We start from the raw sequence: 21154 nt of genomic DNA, 5'->3' as shown, positions 1-21154 counted from the left end.
CATATTCTGTGAATTGAGGGAAAGTCTTTGTTTCACAATACTAAACAGCACTCCGTGTCAGCACTGCCCAGAAATTCCCCATTTCCTGCCTCCACAGACTTTTAAGCGTGGCTAGAATGGAAACAGCCTAAATTATGTAGTGTCTTAGTGTTCTGCTATTGTTCTGCATTGGCCAAGATCGGGTGGCAAGGACCAGCGGAGGCCAGGAGGTACCACCACGACACACAGCACTGAAATGGAAACGGGAGAGCACGTGCATCAGAAGTTCCACTGATCTCCAAGGGGAATAGAGAGCTAGTATTGCAGAAGAGCCTCTCAACACATACTTAATTCATGGAATTTCAGTACAAGAATCACATAACCAGGTGTAAAAATCTTCAAATGTAATTTATTAAGACATTCAGCTATGTCTGTCAGTCTACATCCAAATTTACTACTAAAAATAAAATAGTATCACATTTCACATTAGGAATACCGACTTTGAAAAACACTTGAGTCAAGCCTATCGTATAAATAAGTGACTAATTTCTCTTCATATCAAAATTCACATAAAAAAATTGCCTGCCCCCTACTCCCACCTATTTCCCCACCCCAGTCCCTAGTTCTACTTGAAGCCATGATGCATGTAAAAATTTAAGTATGGACATGTCCTTGTCAAAGAAAAAAGGTGCAAACCTATTGACAGCTTTAAAAGTGGCATTTGCGGAGTCTGATCATACACAATAATGTACTCATTCCCAAAGTGCAAATATCGCCAGAGTTTAATACTGTTTTAATTCAGCTGCAAGAATTAAACATTACACAGCACAGTACTGCAAGGCCTCTATCAGTGCCCTAAAACTCATCCCACTTTCCTCCTGCACATGGTAGCAGAGGTCAGAGTGTTCATTAGAGCTTTAGTTTACTTCATGCAGCCCAGACTGTGCCCATTATTAGCAAAAGTTTCATATACATCAAAATATTGAAGACTCCGTCATAAAAGTCAAGAGTCACTATAGATTACATGAATTCAAATGCAACTGCCCCACCAAGAACACCCAAAGCATACACATGACGTATTAAGAGTGCTTCCATCTTCTAGTACAATCACTGCTGTTATATCTTTGATTTTTGCTTACGTGCCATAAAAAATTTTGTCAGCAACCAAAGCTGCACCTCAGTCAGAGACTAGCAACTTACCGCATTTAACACCTCTCAGGTACCCCGGGACATGGCTGTATGCGATACCCTCTTCCCGACCAAAACAAAAGCTAGTGTTCTGCCCGTCTGTCTACGCTCTCTCACAGACCTCTCGTTCCTCTTATCCCTCACCTATGTCTTGAAAACACTCTTTCACTGCAATTTATTTCCAGACATCCTTCCTATGCCCACAGTTCAGAGAGCTTCTGGAGTCATTTCTACTACTTCTCACTGGAGTTACCACTACCAAGCAGCCCATAGAAATCAGCATGGGAGATTACATTTTGACCAGCATTAATAGCTAAACTTCTTGCACAGCTGTGGAAGGACAGGTTTTCTTCTGAGTCAAACTTGGATCTCTGCAATGCGTTTGTTCCCGCGTCATCCTTTGTCGCCTTAGAGCTGGACACAAACCCTCGGATCTCGAGCAGGGCACCCCTCTGGGGCTGCAATTAGTTCTGCAGCACAAGCTGCTCCCTGGCTGGCCTCACACGGGCTTGTGTCACTGTCCATGCTTTGAGGCCCCTCCGTCTCAGCAGAGGCCTCCAGGCTGTCCTGTCCATCAGCAACCTGTCCGTCGCTCTTGCTAGGGCTGTCTTTCATATTTCGCCCATTGTCATGTTCAACACGAGGGGGCTCAGCTGCATCTCCAGGTCTGGTATTTTGCTCTGCCCTAGGATTTGGCTGTTGAACTGGCTCTGGTCCCTGTCCCGGTAGCTGTGAAGGGCTCTTAAGTTGGCAGTGGCACAGAGGGCAGGTTTCTTGCACATACAGCCATTTCTTAAGACAACCCGCATGGAAAAAATGGCTACATGGTGTGATTACAGCAGTTTTCATATCCTGAAAGACACAAAAAAAGAAAGATCATATTATTTGTAATCCCATTCCTCTCCTCTCACCCCATACATCTAATGGGTCCACTAGCCACACAGGAGACAGAAGCAGTCCACAGGCAAGTAAGAGAATGTTCCTTCCTTCATACCAACAAGCTTCCACATTCAAATACACATGCAATTCAAACACAGGTCAGCTCTGGCTGTTTATAGTACAAGGATTAGAAATTAGGCAAAAAGCTTTGTTTATAAGGTATTATTACACTTAAATAAAAGCTTTTGTAGGATGAGAGTCACAGGATTAGTTGGCTTAAGAAACAATTGTGCAAGTCAAAAACAACACACTTACAGATACAACATAACAGCAAACCAGAAACAAAGTAACACCCTAACTCTGTCAGCTGAGACCCATGCATTACCAGTCTGGTGTTTCAAACATTGTCATTCAACCTGGCACCGGTAGTTTTACTCTTCAAGTAATCTGTATGAAGTCTGGAGTCAATCCAATTGCACTCCAACTGCACACTACTAATCTTAGGGTGGTTCTTCCACTGTCATACATAACTACAATTTCTATTCAAGAAAAAGAGACTTTGGAGCTAGAGGTGTGACAAAGATATTACTTTCAGCATTAATTTCTAAGGTCCTTACATCTGCTGGCTTACGTTAGAAAGACCCTTAACCTTTTGATAATTAGGTTTCTGTTATGAAACTGACATTGCACATGAAGTGGAAGTAGCGATATCTGTAGAGACTGAGCTGCTTCTACAGAATAAGAACAAATCAGCTACTGTGTACACATTGTCTTTCACTAACAAAATCTTCCACTAATGAAGAAAGGGCACATCTGCTGTTACTATTGAGACCAGCTCAACCCAAACACGAGAGGTTTCAAAGCAGCTCAAGGACACAGTTTGTTGTGTAACTGGAGAAAAAAGAATGAAAGTTTAAACACATCCAAACTGTCTCTTTATTCATAAAAACTATCTCGGTGACAGCACTCCAATTTACAGAAAGCAGAAAATTGGGTAATTCAAGTAACTTATTGAGCACAGCATTACTCATTAAACATAATTCAAGTAACTTATTTTACTAGTTGCAGACTGAACTTGACAGTCTAGAGGTATTTCAATTCAAGTCAATCTTTTGACACTTCCATTCTTACCTGGTAGCAGATGGCACAGATATCATTGTGTTGCTCCAACTGCTCTTTTGTGGCAACGGGCAGTGATTTTATCTTATTCACAGCGTCTCTGCGAAGAAGGAAGCTTTTCCACCCCAGTTGGGCCCGCAACCACACATTGTAATAGGAGTGAATGAAGATGATCACAGAACCCATCACAGTCCATTCACCAAAGATCGTTTCCGAGACACCGTATGCCACCACACAGAGAGCGACAAGGAATTCCAGCAGCCGGTACGTGCCATTTACATAATAAATAACATCATCCATATTTTCTACTGGTTCTTTCCTGAACTCCTCCACCATAAACAAAACGTAAATGAAGAGTGTCCCAAGCACCTGTAACACAGTGCAAGACCATGAGCTCAGCATTCGATTCTGAACTGGAGCTTAAGTCATTCAGCATTGTCCATTGAGCTCTGTACACACAACACTCCCAAATCAGACATAGGGCAGGCAAGCCCCAAAGTAGTAAAATTACTGCTGAACTTCAAGACAAATAAACGTCACTCTTTCTTGCAAAGCATTTAAGCTTGTTCCCAAGTGCTTCCCTTTCTGTACTTTCCCGAGTCCAGAACATAGCTGAGTTGATTAAACAAAAGTGCTGATTATCATGAGGGGCGATTTTATAAATTTAGTAACAGAAAAACCAAGTTATAACAAATACTCATAGTACAAAACATTTCCTGTATTTACACTACTGTGTTTTGAACATCAAATCGCTGTCAAAGAGCCATAGCTAAGTAACAATACATAAATGAGTACTCTGGGAAAAAAAAAAAAACTTCTTACTATGATAGTTATGCCCTCAAAAGCCTTCTGGCTTTACAATTTGAAATAGACTTCCATTAACCTATGTTCTCAGACCATCCGTAGGAGCTCCTTAGCCTCAGATACAGGATGAAGAAAGAGATTTTATATCATATCTTGTACTTCTGGCCTTCTATCATCCCTGTCCTTTTCTCATCGTGTATTTCCCCCCCTAGAGTAATAGGATCACAGTTAATGCAGGGCTTCACAGTTACTACAGGGCTAACATTCTTACCTGAAGAGAGGTTAGAATACTGCTGGAGATAATGATCAACAGCCAGAAATCCATGTGGAAAAATTGACAAATCATGTAGGCCATGTACGCGGGGAACACAAGTAAGAACAAACAGAGGCTGACTGCTCGGAAGTGCTTCCACAGACTCCTGCAAACAACACAATAGGTTTTTATTTTTTAAGTCAGATTTGAGTGTCAGAATAAGAATAGGCTGACTGCTGGATGTAGGCACGTTAGATGTTTGCTCAAGGCTTCAACTTGTGGAAAGGAATTTCTATTTTACTTGGGCACAGTCTCATTCCCAGCATGCATGCCTACCACATACAGTATGAAAAGTTCCCTCTCACCTGACCTCTGCTGTTTTCAATACAAAGACAAAGATTATTGGCAAAAATTCACCTACAGTAATTGTCATAATGGGTCAAGTCAGGGGTTAGACAAAGTAAGTACCTGAGATATAAAATGTTTCAGATTAAAGTCCATTAAAATAAAGAAAATTATTAAATATGCATGTCAACTGTACGCTTTTCTACATAAACAGTTTTCCCAGATTATATACTTATTATAACACTTCTATGTCTTTTTGCTAATATGCATGGGGCAAAGGTATTTCCTTTCATCACCAGATGTAACCTTGCTGCCTTGAGAAGTATATTCCCCAATTCAGGGATCACAAAAGAAGAAATGTAGCAGGACTTGAACATTCATCTCTGCCGTTCCTTACTCTGCTCTTATCATTTACTTCTTCCTAATCTCCTCCCCAACCTAAACACACCATCAATCTTTTTATACCCACCCATTTGTGAAGGCTTTCAGACTATCTCCAGTAATTCACTACACTACCTCTACATGTTCCTCAGGCTGTATTTTAACCTCATTTAGCTCTGGAAATGAGGTACAGAAAAAGCAAAAGTATTGGGGGGACAGGACAGCAGCAGAAACTGGCTAATTTAACAGAGTCTGAAGAAACATCAGAATGCTACTATGAGGTCTGCAATTCTGTGTCTGTGGGTGACAGAGAAAGGGAGCGCTGAAGTGGAATTTATCCTGATTCTGGTTGATTTAGAACTGCCTAGGAGATTTGGCAGAAGAGAGTTAAAACTCGCTATCACCACAGACTGCTTAAGCTGGGCAGATGCTCATATCCTGGCTCTACTCCCTTTCCCTCTGTTACTATATTTGAAGTTAACATTGCTGCAGGCAGAACACACTGGCTACAAGTAGCCTCTAAGCTAAACAAACTCTACACATAAATAAACCTTCTATTTCTTCACTTACAGGTTACAGAAAGGGAAAAGACAGAAGCAATTAATAAAGATACAAACAGATTAATACAAGAACACCAGACACCAACACAGCTCTTCTGAACACAAACTAAACTTAACAACAATCCCACATGATCAGAACATATGGTACACTAATGCAAGCCTTCCACCTCTTATTTTCTGCCAGTAAACCCTATCATTTTGGGATCACAGCCTCACAAAAAAATAGGTTTTACAATATCTAACTCAAGGTCACTCCTAGAAACTTCCCATCCTCAATAGCTGTCTGAGACCGCTGCATTAGAGGGAAACCTACCCAACTGCAGAGGAGGTTAAGCAAAACCATTCTGCAAATCCACACAATGGAGTGTGGGTGGGGAGAGCTCAGGCACTGGAGTCCTGGATTTGCTTAACTGAGACCACAGTGCACTGACACTCTTGCTAGGGAGAAAAACCACTGAACACTGTAATACTCGGGAGTGGGCAGCCAGCAGCTGCAGAACAGCATGGTCTTGCACAGGCTGGATGCACGCAGTCCTGAGCAGGAGCAGGTGACCAAAGTCACCCGTTTGCCAGCATACGGCATGGTGAAAAGTATTACTGTGCGCCCTTGAGGGAGCTGGATAGAGAGGGAAAAACTAAGAGAACTTACGCTAGAAAAGAAATCTGCATACAGAAAAGACAGGGTAACTTCACAAGCTACTAAAAATCCAAATCAGGCCATCAATTACTAGTTTATCACCTCCTAAAACAGCACTGAGTAACTTTCAGTTTAGGAAACCAGTCTCTTACTTGTCCCTTGAGGCTCCCAATGCCAAGACAATGGGATCAGCAATTTCCAGCATGGACTGAAGTATGGATGCCACCACAATGAAAAGAATAATACTGAGCAGGAATGCCCGATGCACAACTTGGAGCTCAATCAAACCTGTCTGCACAGCCAGGATCAGGAGTGTGACTCCTTCAGTCATTCCCCTGCAGATCAACAGAGTCAAAAGAACAATCAATCACATCTTTCTGTGTGTCAATGCTGGTTCAAAAATACATCTAGAAACACCAGGAAATAAGCTGTTTCTGCCACAACTCTTCAAATGTCACTGGTTTTAGCTTTTTCTGATGCCCCTGCTAAGGCTTTAACCAGAGAGGAATGTTTTCAGAAATGCTGAAGTATTGGGGATTAGGAACTAGCAGATTTCAGAACCCTGCTCCTGACCAGCAGTGCGTGGGCTACATCCAGCCCAGCAGACACCACCCAATGACAAGAGTCCCTCCCAGCACAAAGCATTTTAAGGACCCAGGTTGTGTCTTAAGAGGAGGAACCCAGCAGTCTCAGTGTTGCGTACACAAGCCCGAAGCAGCCCTGCTATGTCTACACCTGGGCACCAGTCAGCTGCTTTCCTAGATCACCATGAAGACCCTCTCCACTTGTTAAATTTCCCCATCATCACCCTCCTGCCTGTCCTTTGGCCCTGGGGAAACATCCTTGACTCAACACCCCATCCGGTGCCCAGTTTAGGCAAATCAGCAATTAAGCCATTTTTCAGTTTATTCTCTCTGTATCTATACCAAATACAGCTGTCCACTTCTTTTTGGCTTGGAACCTCAGACTGAATTTAACACCTCCGAGGACCACAACTTAGCACCAGTATTTGATGCAGTTAAATGACAGATCACCCAGAACTGCATGCTTCCCCAAAAGATGCTTTTATGTAGACTGCTCCTGGGTAACCCCAATTTATACCATTTTTGCTTCCACATCTTGGAATCCAAAATGTAAAACATTCTTTTGCATATGGTCTGAACTGTCTATAGAGTTAAGGGCTGGAATAACTGAGAAGGGTAGTGTCATACCTAGGATCCCAATTTCACATTAGACAAGTTGGGACAAGCATTAAGAAAAGGCAGTTCCTATATTTTGGCTATTTCCCATAGTAATTTACAGGCAATCCACACAATGCTGTGTTTTAAGCCTCATAGATTAGTAATGTTTCACACATGACTACAGGGTAAATGAGGAAATGGAAATACGAAGTGTTTATACTATCCAAGCATGTGAAAATTTTCCAGTGACTCAGGAAAATGAAAGCAGTAAGACAATCAAACTGTGCAATTATAAATCCCAACTAACAGCCCTGAATTTGTTACAGAAATGAACCATCTCCCAAGAAGTCTGTGACAAGCTGTATTTTCACCTCAAATCCTTCCAAGGCACACACAGATTGGCATACAAAAAGCCTGTCAAGGATACCCAAGAGTTCATAAGTTAAAAAATTGCAATGCAACCCGTATTATTCTATATAAATCCCTTTTTGTCTGCTTCTTTTTAGACCCTAGGCACAAAGAGGCACTTACCTGTTCATAGCAGGATCATTCATGAATGCTCGGTAACCCTGCAAGTAAAACTTGCAGAGAGTCAGAACTCCCAAAGCAACAAAAGAGACCGTGAAGACCAAGCCCAGCAGTGAGTACGGAGTGCTACAGCATTCGGCAATACTGGGAGGAGAGAGGGGAAAAGAAACAAAAAGAAAAGGTCCATCAATTAAAAGCAATGTGATGAGCTCTCCCCTTGTCCTGTTAACTGTGCAAGCTGGTTTTAAAGCAAAATTGGATTGGTTTAATGAAAGCATTAAAAGCTCTATATCGCCATGAAATCCTCCTATAAAAAGAAAAAGACGAGATGTATTCTGTTACTTCTTTCCGAAATACAACTTCATCTCAGCTCCCTAGCTAATGCTGCCGTCAGGCTGGAGCTACAGCTGTGCTATGGTATTTCTCCGGTCCCCCGCCAGCGCTGTGCCACACGGTGGCACTGTCCTGCTTGCATAGGGTTTTCATAACCAAAAGTCAATTTGACAGCCACAATGCACCCGGGTTACTTGCTGAAATTTCTGCCAGCTACCAGAAACACAGAGTTAAAGCAGATGGATTAACTAAGGCACTTTCCACTCAGATCCACCATAGTGCAAACAAACATCAAACTGATAAATACTATTGGGAGACGAGGGGCTTTTTGGCAGCGTTTACATCAGGTTCAGGTAGGCAACACCCATCTTTCAAACAGCTGAGCCAGAAGCAGCAAAATAAGACAGTGAAGAATGTTCTCCCTCAGGAGGCTTCTTCCTCTCTTTTGCTACAGCAGTGAAGTCCCAAAGACTGAGACCCCAGAATACATTTGACGATGCTGAGAATAGCTGCATTACTTCAGCTCTCTCACCTTAGGGCTGCTCTTCTGCTGATCCTGGCACTGCAATATTTGGAACAGCCTAAGCCTCAGAGCATACTTCAGCTTCTGAAACACAACGCTGCCAGAACAAGGGGAGTGCAGTGCAGTGCACCCACATGCCCCAACACTAGGTAAAGAACCAGCTGTGAGCCAGGGATTACACATCTGGAAATCCTCACATACATAATCCAAGGTAATACACTGACACCCCCATTCATTAAAAAAAAAAAAAAAAAAAAAGAGAAAAAAGAAAAAAAATCTTTGCTTGTTCACCAGGATAGTAGTCTTGTGAGAGAAATTATCGTGGTCAAAAACATGTCATGCTAATTAACCGACTGAAGAGTGACCTAGTCCAGTGCTCTGACAAAGAGTTTTGAGGAAGCACATGCTTCAAAAATAAACAAAGCTCGTCCAAGAGACATTTACTTTGTCTCTTTTAATGACTACTTTAACTGGAAATCTCCTTTGAAAGCAATTCACAGGACAAAATGTTGATGTGTTTACATATACTATTTGTAGTGCTTCTGGTAAGCCTTCAAATTCTGCCTGTTTACCAAATCAAGCAGGGCTGAAAAAGCTTTTACATGTGCCTGCTGGTCAAGGTAGTGAGAAATACAGTATTTAAAGCAGCTATTTCTGTAGGATATTTGAGGAACTCTAAGTTTTGCTTCAAAATAAATTATCAGAAATCAAGAATCCTGGCTTTTCTGCCTGATGTCTAATCCATTTTTGTCAGAGTAATTTTAGTACCCTTCTTAAACTTATTTCCAGATGATCTACTATGCAAGGGTCCCAGAGGAGCTTAAGAGCTCCAAGAGAAGGCTGGGGAGCTCTCAGTGTTATGTTTGTGTGTCAAGCGCAAGTTTATAAATTGTCCCAAAGAGCTAAACTCTTCAAGGCTTCTCAAAAATCACAGCAGTTACATGCTCATGGAAAAGATTTTGAGAGGAACAGTAGGGGCAATGAAAGGTACAGAACACTTTTTAAATAGCAAACATGCAAGCAAGAGCTTTCCAGTCTGGGAAGAACAGACCTATGCTACTCTCGATTTTAAAGAAAACAACAGAACTGCTTGGTCTTCCCCCCCCCCAATACATGAATTGAGGGTATTGAATGGAACTATATGGATTCAAACAATCAAAATGGATTTTTCATCATACAGACCAAGTTAAGCTGTGAAACTCCTTGCCTCAGGATCTTTCAAATCACACAAGCATACATGGGTTCAAGGGCAGAAAGCACAAACTGATGGAAGTCTTTTGAGGGTTACTGAATACATATTAACTATATCCAGCTAATGCAGCCTGACAGCTGAAGTTGGATGTGGGACTGGATGAGTACTAGGAAGCGTCCTGTTTGTTGTATTATGGGTGGGTGTCTTTCCAGGCACCCATTTACAGCCACTGCTGGAAGCTGGATCCTAGGCTAGACCAATATTTGGTCTGACCCAGTACAGCTACTTGGGCATTCTTATGAACATCGGACACAGCTATTCTGCACACTCCAATTGCTCTCACCTGAATTCCAGCTACACTATTTTAAGCACTCATTACACTTAAAGGGCACAGATGCAGAATTCATTCACTTTCATGGAAGAGCACATCTTTTCTTCCATTTTGTTAAACAGTCAGCACTACATTATTAACTGGCCTGACAACATATTTCAGCTCCTTCCTAAGGGGTAGGAGGCTGTTAGTGGTACTACCTGAGTTTGTGTTTTTAAGATGGATAAGTGTTTATTGTTTTTATACTGTGACAGAGCTGAGAACACTTGCATAGTTTTTCTGTATTTTTCCAATTGCAGGAAGAACTTCAGAGACCAACTGGTATTCATTCACTCAGATCAAGTCAATGCAAGTCTGCAAAGCAAGTTCCCTGTTTTGCCATGAATAGGGGAAGTCTAACAATTTGGTGCAGGAATAAACTCAACTTATTTACTTAGGAACTTACTTAGGAAAAGGATAGCTTCCCCCACCTCTGCTAACTGCTAAATGCAGTACTCTATTGTAACAAAACTAAAATTGCAACAGAGATGAACAGGAGGAAAAACTTCAGACACCAATGGTTTAGTTAACAACCAGGTAACATAATCAGTGCTTTTACATAACACAATGCGACACTGTAAGCAATTTTAATACTACATGCAATGAAATCCCTGGCATTTCTCCTTAATGATAATGAATTTTGACAGCTTACACTATGGCACCACAGATATGCAAGAAAAAGCTAAGCAATTGGAAAGTCTGACTGCAAAACTGTGGTGATGAGCAAGTTACTCAAACACGTTGCTACCCAAACAGGAGAACTAATGATGTATGGTCTCTAAAGATTACGTCCTATGTTACCTGTGTGTTTAGACAACTATTACCTCTTTTCTCCCCATCCAAGTATTTCACTATCTAATTTGCCTAACCCACCTTCTGCAACACACCCAGTACCTCTCTGCCCTACACTCACACTCCCTTTTGTGGGCTGTAATTTCTAGTTAAACAACAGCCAGCAAAGGCACACAGGGTCCAGCCAGAAGAATCCCTCAAATGCTGCCTATCTCTCAATAAGAGCACTAGAATGGGCCTCTCTCCTTTACCCTACAACCAGTTTTTACAAAGCTTTTGGGAATTTGGTATCTATAAGACTTTTATACCTCTGCCAAATTAACCACTGGGCTCAAAAGTTACTTTGTGAATTGGCTACTTCAGCTGCTTGGATGAACTCAAGAATGTGTCCCACACCAGAATGAAGAAACAAGACATAAAGGGCTCAGAAAGCAACACAATCATGAATAAGATATCAGTTGGACTGAACTTCAGCTGAAATATCTCTGACTTAAAACCAATTTGTATACTGAAAACAACTTCTGGACCAAAGCTCTAATTATAGCTATTCCCTCATCAAAGGAATATTTTGCTTTCTTTGGGAACTCTCCCACAGTTCTACTAATGCCGTCTGTTCTGAACGGGATCCATGCCTCTGCAGGACAAGCGTAACAGGGTTTACATACATGGTCACTGCGATAAGGACAAATATTTGTTGGGTATCCAAATGCAATAAAGCCAATCTACATATCTAGTCTCTAAAAGAGCACGCACATTCATTTCAGAAGATAGTCAAAAGAGAAAACCGACTATTTGCAAACTGGTTAATTACCTTGTCAAGAAGAGGAAGAGGAGCCTCTCTCTTGAGGCAGGCTGGTCCCGTGTACTGAAATAGGAATAGATCTGAAGAGCAAATAAGACAAGCCAAAACACCATGAAAAGAACTGGGACGACCAGCTGGTTCCACAGAGACATCCCCAAAGCCAGGAGACCATATACCTCCACCACCTGGGCAAGACAGAAAAACGCAGTTTGTTATTGGTTCACAGCACCTGTGATTTGATAACAAAAGGACAGTCAACAGTATAGCCACAAGGAAGCTAAGGATAATTCACATGGCATTAGCCATCCCGAAGGAAAAGAGGAGGTACATCAAACTACAGTTTGACAAAGGGAGAGCCCAGGTTCAGCAGCGACATATTACCACTGTCTGTCCTGAAGCAGGGACAAGTACCTGACTGTGCAGCAAACTATCAGACCAGCTGAATGCCCCCTCCTACGAATAACTGGCTCGGAGCTGCTGACTGCAGCCCACTCACAGCCAGAGGGGCGAGGACGCACGCCTCCAGTTCATGCACAACCCTCTTAGACCTTTTTGCCCAGCTTAAGTCACAGCAATGTTGTTTTCTCTGTAGCTACTGCCAAGTCACTGCACACACTAGATACTGAAATATGAGCCATATCACTTCAGCACAGTAAATCTGCTCTGCTGAACTGTTTTGAAGGAAAAGCTTAATACCTCAGACATTTTATGTTTAAGTATCTCAAAAAGAACATGTACCGGACTTCTGACTGCTCCTAATCCACCAAGTGTTTTGAAATTCATGCTTAAGAGTTATTTCAGAAGACTCTGACGCTCAATTTACTTCTTTTGTATCACAAAGACTAAAGTTACAATACAGTCATTTCCAAGAAGCTGGAACTTCATATAGCTGGACTTAATACAAAAGGTCAAAAGGAAATCACTCATAACTACTATTTCCTCATCACCTGCTTCCCACAGTGACATACAATTCCATAACGGCTAGCAAAGTTTAGCAAACACTAAAAAAGCTGCCTACTTAGTCCTTCAAGACAAGCATGAGGGATATTACATTCATGGGACCTGCTGCAGTATGTACTGTGGCTGATCGACAAGCAATATGCTACTGGCAGCGATACGGTGCCAAGCTGCTGCTTTTAGCTTTGCACACAGACTTGTGAAGGAAGTGCATCTGCCCTCAGGAGACTCCCTTGGCCTGGGACCAACGCAAGCAATCCTATGCAGCTCCTGGCAGAGTGCGCCACCACATCGGAAAAGGGTCATGCTACACTCATAACAGAGATTCATAACCATGAGGTATTTCTGGCATCTTTTGCTGCAAGTAGGCAGCCAAGGTTCTGGACGTGCTTTTAAATTACACCATTAGCCACAGTCTGAAATACATACACACAAAGCTGCCTTGGCCCACCTATTACGGCTTTCTCAGGAAACACTCCTGGTGTTTAACATCCCAATATTCACTAAGTTTTGCCACTGATACCAAACAGCAATCAAATCCAGCCTACAACAGTAGTAAACTCCCAAACACCAGGATGAAGGCATCATTGAAAACTAACAACTGCACAAAGTTATAGCGATGGAAACACATGCAGGAAAATATTCAAGACAAAATGGCAATATCCTCCTCTGGAATAAGCATACTAATCTTGATCTGTAGTGGAGTTGCAACTGAACACACTATGAGCCAATGTTTTTTTCTGTTCTGTTTCAGGAACACAGGCAAAGAGCAGCAAGCTCTTTAAAAACAAAAATCCTGTTTTCCCATATTGTCAATACAATGCAAAAACCACTCACACAGAACTTTTCTCTCCAACGGGCTCTCTACTACATGCATTTAGAAAAGTAGCATATAACACTATTATAAATCCAGTGCCACATTATAAAGTTTCTGCCATTTTCTCTGTATTCCCAAGGAAAAAAACTTTATGCCCTCTGCTTAAAAAGTCAGGAGAAAGAGTAAGATCAGTGTCCAAAGGCCACGTACAAGGAATAGGGAATACTTCTTCCTCATGATTACAACACTGTAATACAGCCTGGCATGCAAAGATTTGAAATACAGGGGGTGGAAGAGACAAGTAATCCTAAAGATGAGGAGACTTGTGTAACAGCTATATTTAGAATACAATTCTGACAAACAAAACAAAACAAAAAATCAGCATGAAACAACTATTTCCCCCCTCACCCCAGAATGTATTTGCAATTAAAACATTCACAAGATGTTGAAGTGTTTTAAACATGTGTGTCTAAAAAAATAGATACATGGCTCTCAAATCCACATCTGATCTGAATTTGACTTCAGGAAGCTAACCTCTGCCTCCATTCATGCACATGGAAAAAGGAAGTGCTGGTTCCAACCCGTTGCAAGTCTTTGAGCTGTACAAAGCCACGCAACTGTTTTACCCTAAACGTTACCACTCTAAGTAAACAGTAAGCATGATTTTCCTATTCTCACTGGCAAACAAGGCTATTGAAGCTTTGCCGTTAGCTCCCAAATTAGTTGTTAATCAGCAAATCTACAAGCTAGTTATCGACAAAAATCAGATGATGCTAGGTGCTGTACAAGCACAGAAGGATAATCCTGCTCCAAAGGCCAATTACATATAAAATAAATAACTGGACGGTAATGATCAACATGACAGGCTGAGACCTTGGCCCACCAGACACCTACTGTTGCCAAGTTTTTGTTTGTGTATGACAGATGCGACAGCAAAGAGCAGCTATAAAGAGGGCTTTGAAAGAGCTTAACAAGTTAGTTTTCAGACTGCTTCTGGGCTGAAGAGCAGAAGGCAGAAAACCAGTGGCTGGGTTTGAAAAAAAAATCCAGCAAGTGGTGAGAGCTGAAATAGTGGGTCAGTCAAAAGTCAAGCAAGCATCAATCTTTTTATACTGAAATATAAGAAGGATGCATATACACATATTTTTTACTTTTCTATAAAAAAATGTGAGGTGTGATGTTTCTGTACCACTAAGTGTCTTTTCAACTAAATATATCAGATGTCAAAGCATTGACAAAATGGATACGTCAGATCAGTCTTCTCAGTTTCTGCTAACTCTTTTGTTAGAGGTCTCAGCAATGCTGCTGTTCTAAAGAAAACACTACAGACCTTTCAAATCACTGTCTGCAAGTTACAAATCACTGACTGTAAGTCAGTGATTATTACAGTCAAAATCAGCTTTAGTGTTACTCCCATTTTAACACTACTATAATTACAAATGCTTTTCATACAGAAGGCATTTCTTGAAATGAACAGCTACTACAATTAATGCACGGGGATTACTTTGCTCTCTTAATGAGGCTGTAAATAAATTCCATTCTGTCACAGTCTTGTCTTTTAGCCTGGATTTGGGAAGGACTAAGCAAAGTGGACACACTCAGCTGGCCAGCAGCATAATTCAGGCTAATGTCTTAACTTCTCACCTATAAAAATTATAAGCTACCATAAATTAAAGAAAAGATGTTATGGATAGGAACACATTTGGTTTGCTAAGAAAGCATGAGTTAACACACACACAGCCGCACAGAAGACAGCTAAAGTATTTTTTTATTTCTTTCCTGCAAAAAAGGCTCAGGCCACGGAAAATAAAATTGTTACATTCACTGTCTTACCTGGACAAGCTCTCTGTATGCAGATTTCGCCAAGTTATAGGGCACCAGAAGATTTGATGCCAGAAAGTAGAGAACTTCCAAACCAGTGAAAATCATGGCAAATTTGTTGATGACGACAATGGTTTCCAAAGGGACCAGGCAAAGTCGTGCCAGCAGAGGGAGCATGTGAGCAGAGAAAAGCCAGATCTGTTTTGTTTTCATGACGCAGGAGCAGAGCGTACATACCACCAGCTGACCTGAAAATGCGACACAGTATTTATAATCAAGCTGATTATCCCCTATCCCCTTCAGGAAAAAACGTATTTTAATACGTTATCTTTCCATAACACAGTTATCAACATCCAGCATATTATGACAGTTCTAACTAGGACATATCTGTTACGAAACCAGGCTCCTCCGCATCTTTTGCTGGGTCACAGAAGTTACAATTTTCAAACTACGCAAAGTGCATGCTTTCACTTTACAGATTAGTGAGATGTAAACCCAAAACACATGCAGAATCATACTCAGATTAATATGAAGTCCCAGGAATAAATCATGCAGAGGATAACCCAGCAAGTCATCCCTCTCTTTCCTTAACATCCCCAGCTCAACTTAAATCCCATCAGTATCTGTATACACAGCAGTAGCTTTTCTGAAGCCCAGCTATACTACTATTTCATCCCAATTTACATAAAAAAGTAATCGGAGGTCCCAAATGGCTTTTAGACCAACAATATTTATACTGTCAAGAGGAATTACTGGCCAAGAACAGCAACAGGAGAACAGCCAGGTCAGCAGCTGAGACTTCAATAATTTCATAATGCCCTGAGGCAGTTGCTCAAAATTACCACTGAAGCTTGCAAGTGACAGATAATTAACAACTAAATTCTCTTTAACAGTTGGCAGGGACACAAGCACATCTCTCCCACACACCCAGAGATTTGGAGGGTGGTATTTCTAGAGCAGACCACTCCAGTATAACTGCTCCCATTAGTGTCACTGGAAGTTCTACCCTTTATCTCAGAGGAAACAGAATGGGATGAAATACACGCTGCCTAGATAAGAAGAATTCTCACTCATCATTTTGCAGTGAGGAAAAAGTGTATTGCATATTATTTAAAAGCAGAACCTTGTTCACCATCTCTGTTAGCTTACATCTGAAAGCCACAATACGTGGTACTAAACCCAAGTGCTTATGCTCTGGAGTTACCTCCACTAATGTTCGCATTTCACAACTCTTCCTGAAACCAGGAGTTAGCCTTAGCAAAACATAGAGTAACAAAATCAAGGCAGTTAACATCTCTATGTCAGTGCTTACTCCATGTGTTCACATCAGCTTACTGACCTTGTAAGCCTTTCTGGATGAGTTGGGGAGGGAAGCTGCAAGAGGAGAAATAGCAGTACCAGGGTTTTGCTTTCATTCTGCCTAGCTTCCCTACCTAGGAAAAGACTTCTGCTTTCAAAATAACTGCAACTGAGCTGAAAGTAATCTCTAATCTCTGCTACTTAAGCATACAAAGTTCTTCCTCCTTCACACTGTTCTCTTTCAAGTTTAAGTCCTATTGTCAATTTGCTAGATGTATTTTTGAATTAGCAGATGTCTTTTCAGAACAAGCACCCTTGCTCTCAGCAAGACACTATCAGCATACTGGGTCTTAGAAGCCTCAGAGAAAGTTACTCTACTCATCTTTTTCGTTCAACAGAGTCCAGCTCTGAAGCATTCTCCCTCTGCTTTGTTGTCCTCTGCCCACACACACGTTGCTACAACCCTATTTAAGATACCACCAGCACACTGCTGTGCTGTAATATTCAGGAGCCTGGCACAATCAGCTTGCGAGGATTTCTGCGACTCATGGTAACTAAGGCAACCCAGCTTCACACACAAAGGGATACAAATTCCAGCATCCAATATGTTCTTCAGGATTTAGTAAGAGTGTCGTCATCTGAAATAAAATATTGCGACAACATTACGTTAAACAATCCAGCGCTCTTTGTGATGACTCTGGAGCTCTCCAATCACGAAATAGGACCTCTGAGTTCAGTCTCATCTCATGCAACAGCAAAACCTGCTTTCCTCCAAGAGTGATGTGCTGAGTATGCTGGTCATCCCTGCTAAACTCTCCAACTCTCCCAACCTTTTTAATTTAAACACCAATCAAAAGTTACTTGTCATGGGAAGGAGAGCTGTACACCATCAAAGGCAATACATAGAGCACTTTCTCTGGCGGTCCCAATCTCCTCCTGCACCTTGTCAATTCTCAATCCCTTCAGGAATGGCCTAAAAATGTCTCCAGTGGACCTTTTAGTGACTGGTACTTCCAATTTTAAACTGGGGTTTAAAGCAGCACCCTAGCTCAGGACAGACAATCTCTCTCTGCAGTAAATCATAGTTTATCTCCAAGTGCGGCTGTACACCGTCGGTCATCACACATAGCAGTCTCAGTCAGAAGACATTCGTTTGTACCCCATATCAAATCGTAAAAAGACTTTAACGCTCTAGCTATCTGCTAAGACTAGCAAATCCAGCTGAATGTTTGCACTTTGTAAACTTAAATGCTGTGGACTGAAAACTGCCAGACACAGCTAATGAACCCAACAGCTGGAATCCTCCTGCAGGACAGCAGGCTCCTCTGCTAGAGAATGAGGCAATAAGGAAGAAATCTATTGCCTTAAGTTCCTGCCCATTCTTTTCCCTTCCCAAAAAATCTCCACAAACACCTTAAACATTGCTGACAGGTAGCCAAAGCCTCCCAGCTCATAACCTAATGGAAAACGTGCAACAAGAGAGCCTATGCAGTACAGCCAGTGTTCAAGCCACTTTGAGTAGGGAACGGTCTTTATTTCATTCCCAATTTCAAAAAGCTGACGTTAACAAATTCCCTGGCTACGTCATTAACTGTTATTCAAAAAACAAGGTATCTTAAAGTTAATATATAATCCCATTATTGTGCACTGAGAAAAAGCAAGTCTTCATGGTAGCATCGCTTCCAAAACCACGCAGCTTTGTAATGTTCACAGCTGACATGCTCACAAAGCGCACACTCATCCAAGGGGCAGTCTTCAAAGACATTTATTTCTTCCATCCAGCACTTAGGAACGTATTAGTAATCCTAGTCAACAGTCATCAGACTGAATTAGATGCAGGGGAAGAAATGACTATGAGAGGCCATTCAAAAAGCACTAATGAACAAGCATTAACAAAGATTAAATTTGTGAACCAGCTGGTGTGCTGTACATCATCCCCTTAATTCTGACCAGAACTTTTAGGAACCAGAGCTGTTATCAGTAGCACCATTATTCCCCCATGCACCTGCCTCAGTACCTTTGTCAACAGTGCTGCAGCACAACACTCTGGCAGAACATGTAAGAAAAAGATGGAGCAAAGCACCTGTATATTTATTTTGCTGTGAAGATGACACAGTTCAGTGCAGTACACTCCTGAGACATGGCAGATTGCACTGGATAAATACCTTTGTATGTAACAGATTTGAGAAAGTATTTCATATTTATACAAAACACTGTCAAACCTCATAGCCCACTTTCACAGGTCTTCCCCAAAGATGACTGCTTGCCATCAAGACTAAAATTACACTTTCAAGTTGGCTTTAAAAGAACAGCGGAAATTAATAATGGGGATACCAAGTATGTTAACGTACACACATTTGCTAGTATAGTCAAGCACTTACTTCTGAAAAACAATTACAATAAGGGGACACTTCAGTCTGACACCCAGTACAACCCAAAACTGTATTGGATAAAAACAGTATTATCTTTTTCTCACTTATTTTTAATCCATATTAAAACCTGGATGAAGCATAATGGGTTTGACTCTCAGTTTAGTTTCTGTCTAAATGTTACTGAATGACACAATGCCTCCTGATCTCTTCCTGCCCAGGCCTGCCTGCTGCTTTGTGAAGCTCTCTGAGGGATTCTGCTTTATCATGGGACCCTGCATTGCACCTGACAGAGATTCAAAGGACTAATTACAAATATTTTCTCATAGAAACATGCTAAAGGCTTTACTTGTACTTTGGTGTCATTTGACAAGACAGCAAAATAGAATATATCTAGAAATCCAGAAGAGAGAAGAAACAATATCTAAAGAAGATTTCCTTTCCTTGAAAAATACCAGTGTTATTTCTATTAAAAAAAAACATTAAAAGCAAAGACAAATGCCACATTTGAAAGTAAGAATGCAGGCAAACAGGAGATGTATATATTCTGGTAGACCTAACATACTGTAAAGAAGTAAACCCATTTATATCTGCCAGTAGCAACTGCAAGTAAACAGAAAGCAGCTGAGTTTTGCCAACGGTACATGGCTGACTAAATCTGTCAATAATCTGATGAAAACCATAGATCTTAGTGAAAGGAATTAAGATTTTTCTTCCAAGCTTGTCTCAGGCTTAATTTTCAAATACACATTGGGGGGTGGGGGTGGGGGGTGTATTCCAACATCCTCTCAGTACAACATATGGTATGGCATAGCAACCTTAATGCTGAATTTATTCTCTTCCAGTCAAAGTTCAAAGGGTAAGGGAACAGTCTAGAAAGTCCAATTCTTCAGGATTTATTTGGGATTTTTAGGTAGAGAAGTCATCTCTGCCATTAATCAAACACATTTTAAATGTAGTTTTGACTTGTTACTCCCTAACTCTAATTAGAAATATCCCTGGGACTTCGTTTAAAAAAAAAAAAAAAAAAAGTAGCCTGTAGTCCCATGTACACACGTACAAGTCTATTTCACCAGTTTTTTTGTAAGAGAATGATAGCATTCTTTAAGGCAAATAAAGAATACTTGTACAACACTTTCATTGACAAAAGCACTACAAATACACGTTACTATTGAAATTTCTACAGTACTTTCCACCTAAAGATTATTAGAGTCAATCCAGTCCTTCTGAATCAGATTGTGAGTCTGAGAAGAACATAGGGGCACAGCATGACAAACAGACCTAGAAAATACTTCAAAGCTGCAAGTACGGGAGTATTGCTAAATCAGCGGCATAGAAAAAGCCAGGCAGGATACACCTAGCGTCCCAAGCCTCTTGCACATTAATGAGAATCACAGCTACTAAAAGTGATATGAGAGATTTGAAACCAAGAGGTAAAACGTGCATAGGTTTCAATGAAGAGAATTAGGCAGAGCTGTCTCCTGCATCACAAATATTTAAAGCACTTACCTACTAAAGCAGTCATGAAACGATTCATAGAGAGAGGTTCCAAGTACATTGGCCCTTCATATCCTGATTCCAATTCGCTCCTCACATAATCCCTAAAAAAATAAACCCACAAACTATTAAGATCCATCTGATCAGACAAGAAGCAATTTATTCATTCCACACGTATGTAACTTCAGTGTATGTCACAGTCAATTAACTAAATTACAAAAAGCAATATTAACACTACTGTTACAGCAGCCTCACTGATGTAAGGATCTAACTGAGGCATGACTTAAGCAAGAGAAGTATTATCTGTAATTAGACTCACTGGCATAGCTGTAAAAATCCTTTGGGACATCCAAGCTGTTCTTCAGAGTGTGGCCTGAAACTGCTTATTGACAAAGCCTCTTAAGCACCATTCCATTTTTAAGTATCCTTATTAAGTGTTCTTCTTCCTAATAATAATTTCTTTTCCCACCAGCTCCATGTGAAAAAAAAAAATTGAGAGCTTGACAGAGAGGTCTTCCAATTTAATGC

The 21154-nt window shown here is 41.0% G+C and overlaps 1 protein-coding gene across 3 annotated transcripts in view; it reads right to left on the bottom strand.

Annotated features, from left to right (window-relative positions):
• Nucleotides 1-368: 368 nt before the first annotated feature.
• RNF145 (ring finger protein 145) overlaps nucleotides 369-21154 on the bottom strand; it is a 47803-nt gene continuing 27017 nt past the window's right edge. For all 3 annotated transcript variants that reach the window (XM_050905324.1, XM_050905325.1, XM_050905327.1), the window contains 8 exons: nucleotides 20639-20730; nucleotides 15474-15709; nucleotides 11876-12051; nucleotides 7858-7998; nucleotides 6298-6480; nucleotides 4241-4388; nucleotides 3178-3534; nucleotides 369-2019 (listed from right to left, as the gene is read on the bottom strand). In XM_050905324.1, coding sequence (XP_050761281.1) covers nucleotides 1576-2019; nucleotides 3178-3534; nucleotides 4241-4388; nucleotides 6298-6480; nucleotides 7858-7998; nucleotides 11876-12051; nucleotides 15474-15709; nucleotides 20639-20730 — 1777 coding nt within the window. In that variant the 3' untranslated portion in view covers nucleotides 369-1575. The remainder of the gene's footprint in view (nucleotides 2020-3177; nucleotides 3535-4240; nucleotides 4389-6297; nucleotides 6481-7857; nucleotides 7999-11875; nucleotides 12052-15473; nucleotides 15710-20638; nucleotides 20731-21154) is intronic.

The sequence above is a fragment of the Gymnogyps californianus genome, chromosome 14 (assembly GCF_018139145.2).
Source record: "Gymnogyps californianus isolate 813 chromosome 14, ASM1813914v2, whole genome shotgun sequence".
Taxonomy (NCBI): Eukaryota; Metazoa; Chordata; class Aves; order Accipitriformes; family Cathartidae; genus Gymnogyps; species Gymnogyps californianus.
Note: the sequence above shows the minus strand (reverse complement) of the source record. Positions and strands in the feature narration are given on the sequence as shown.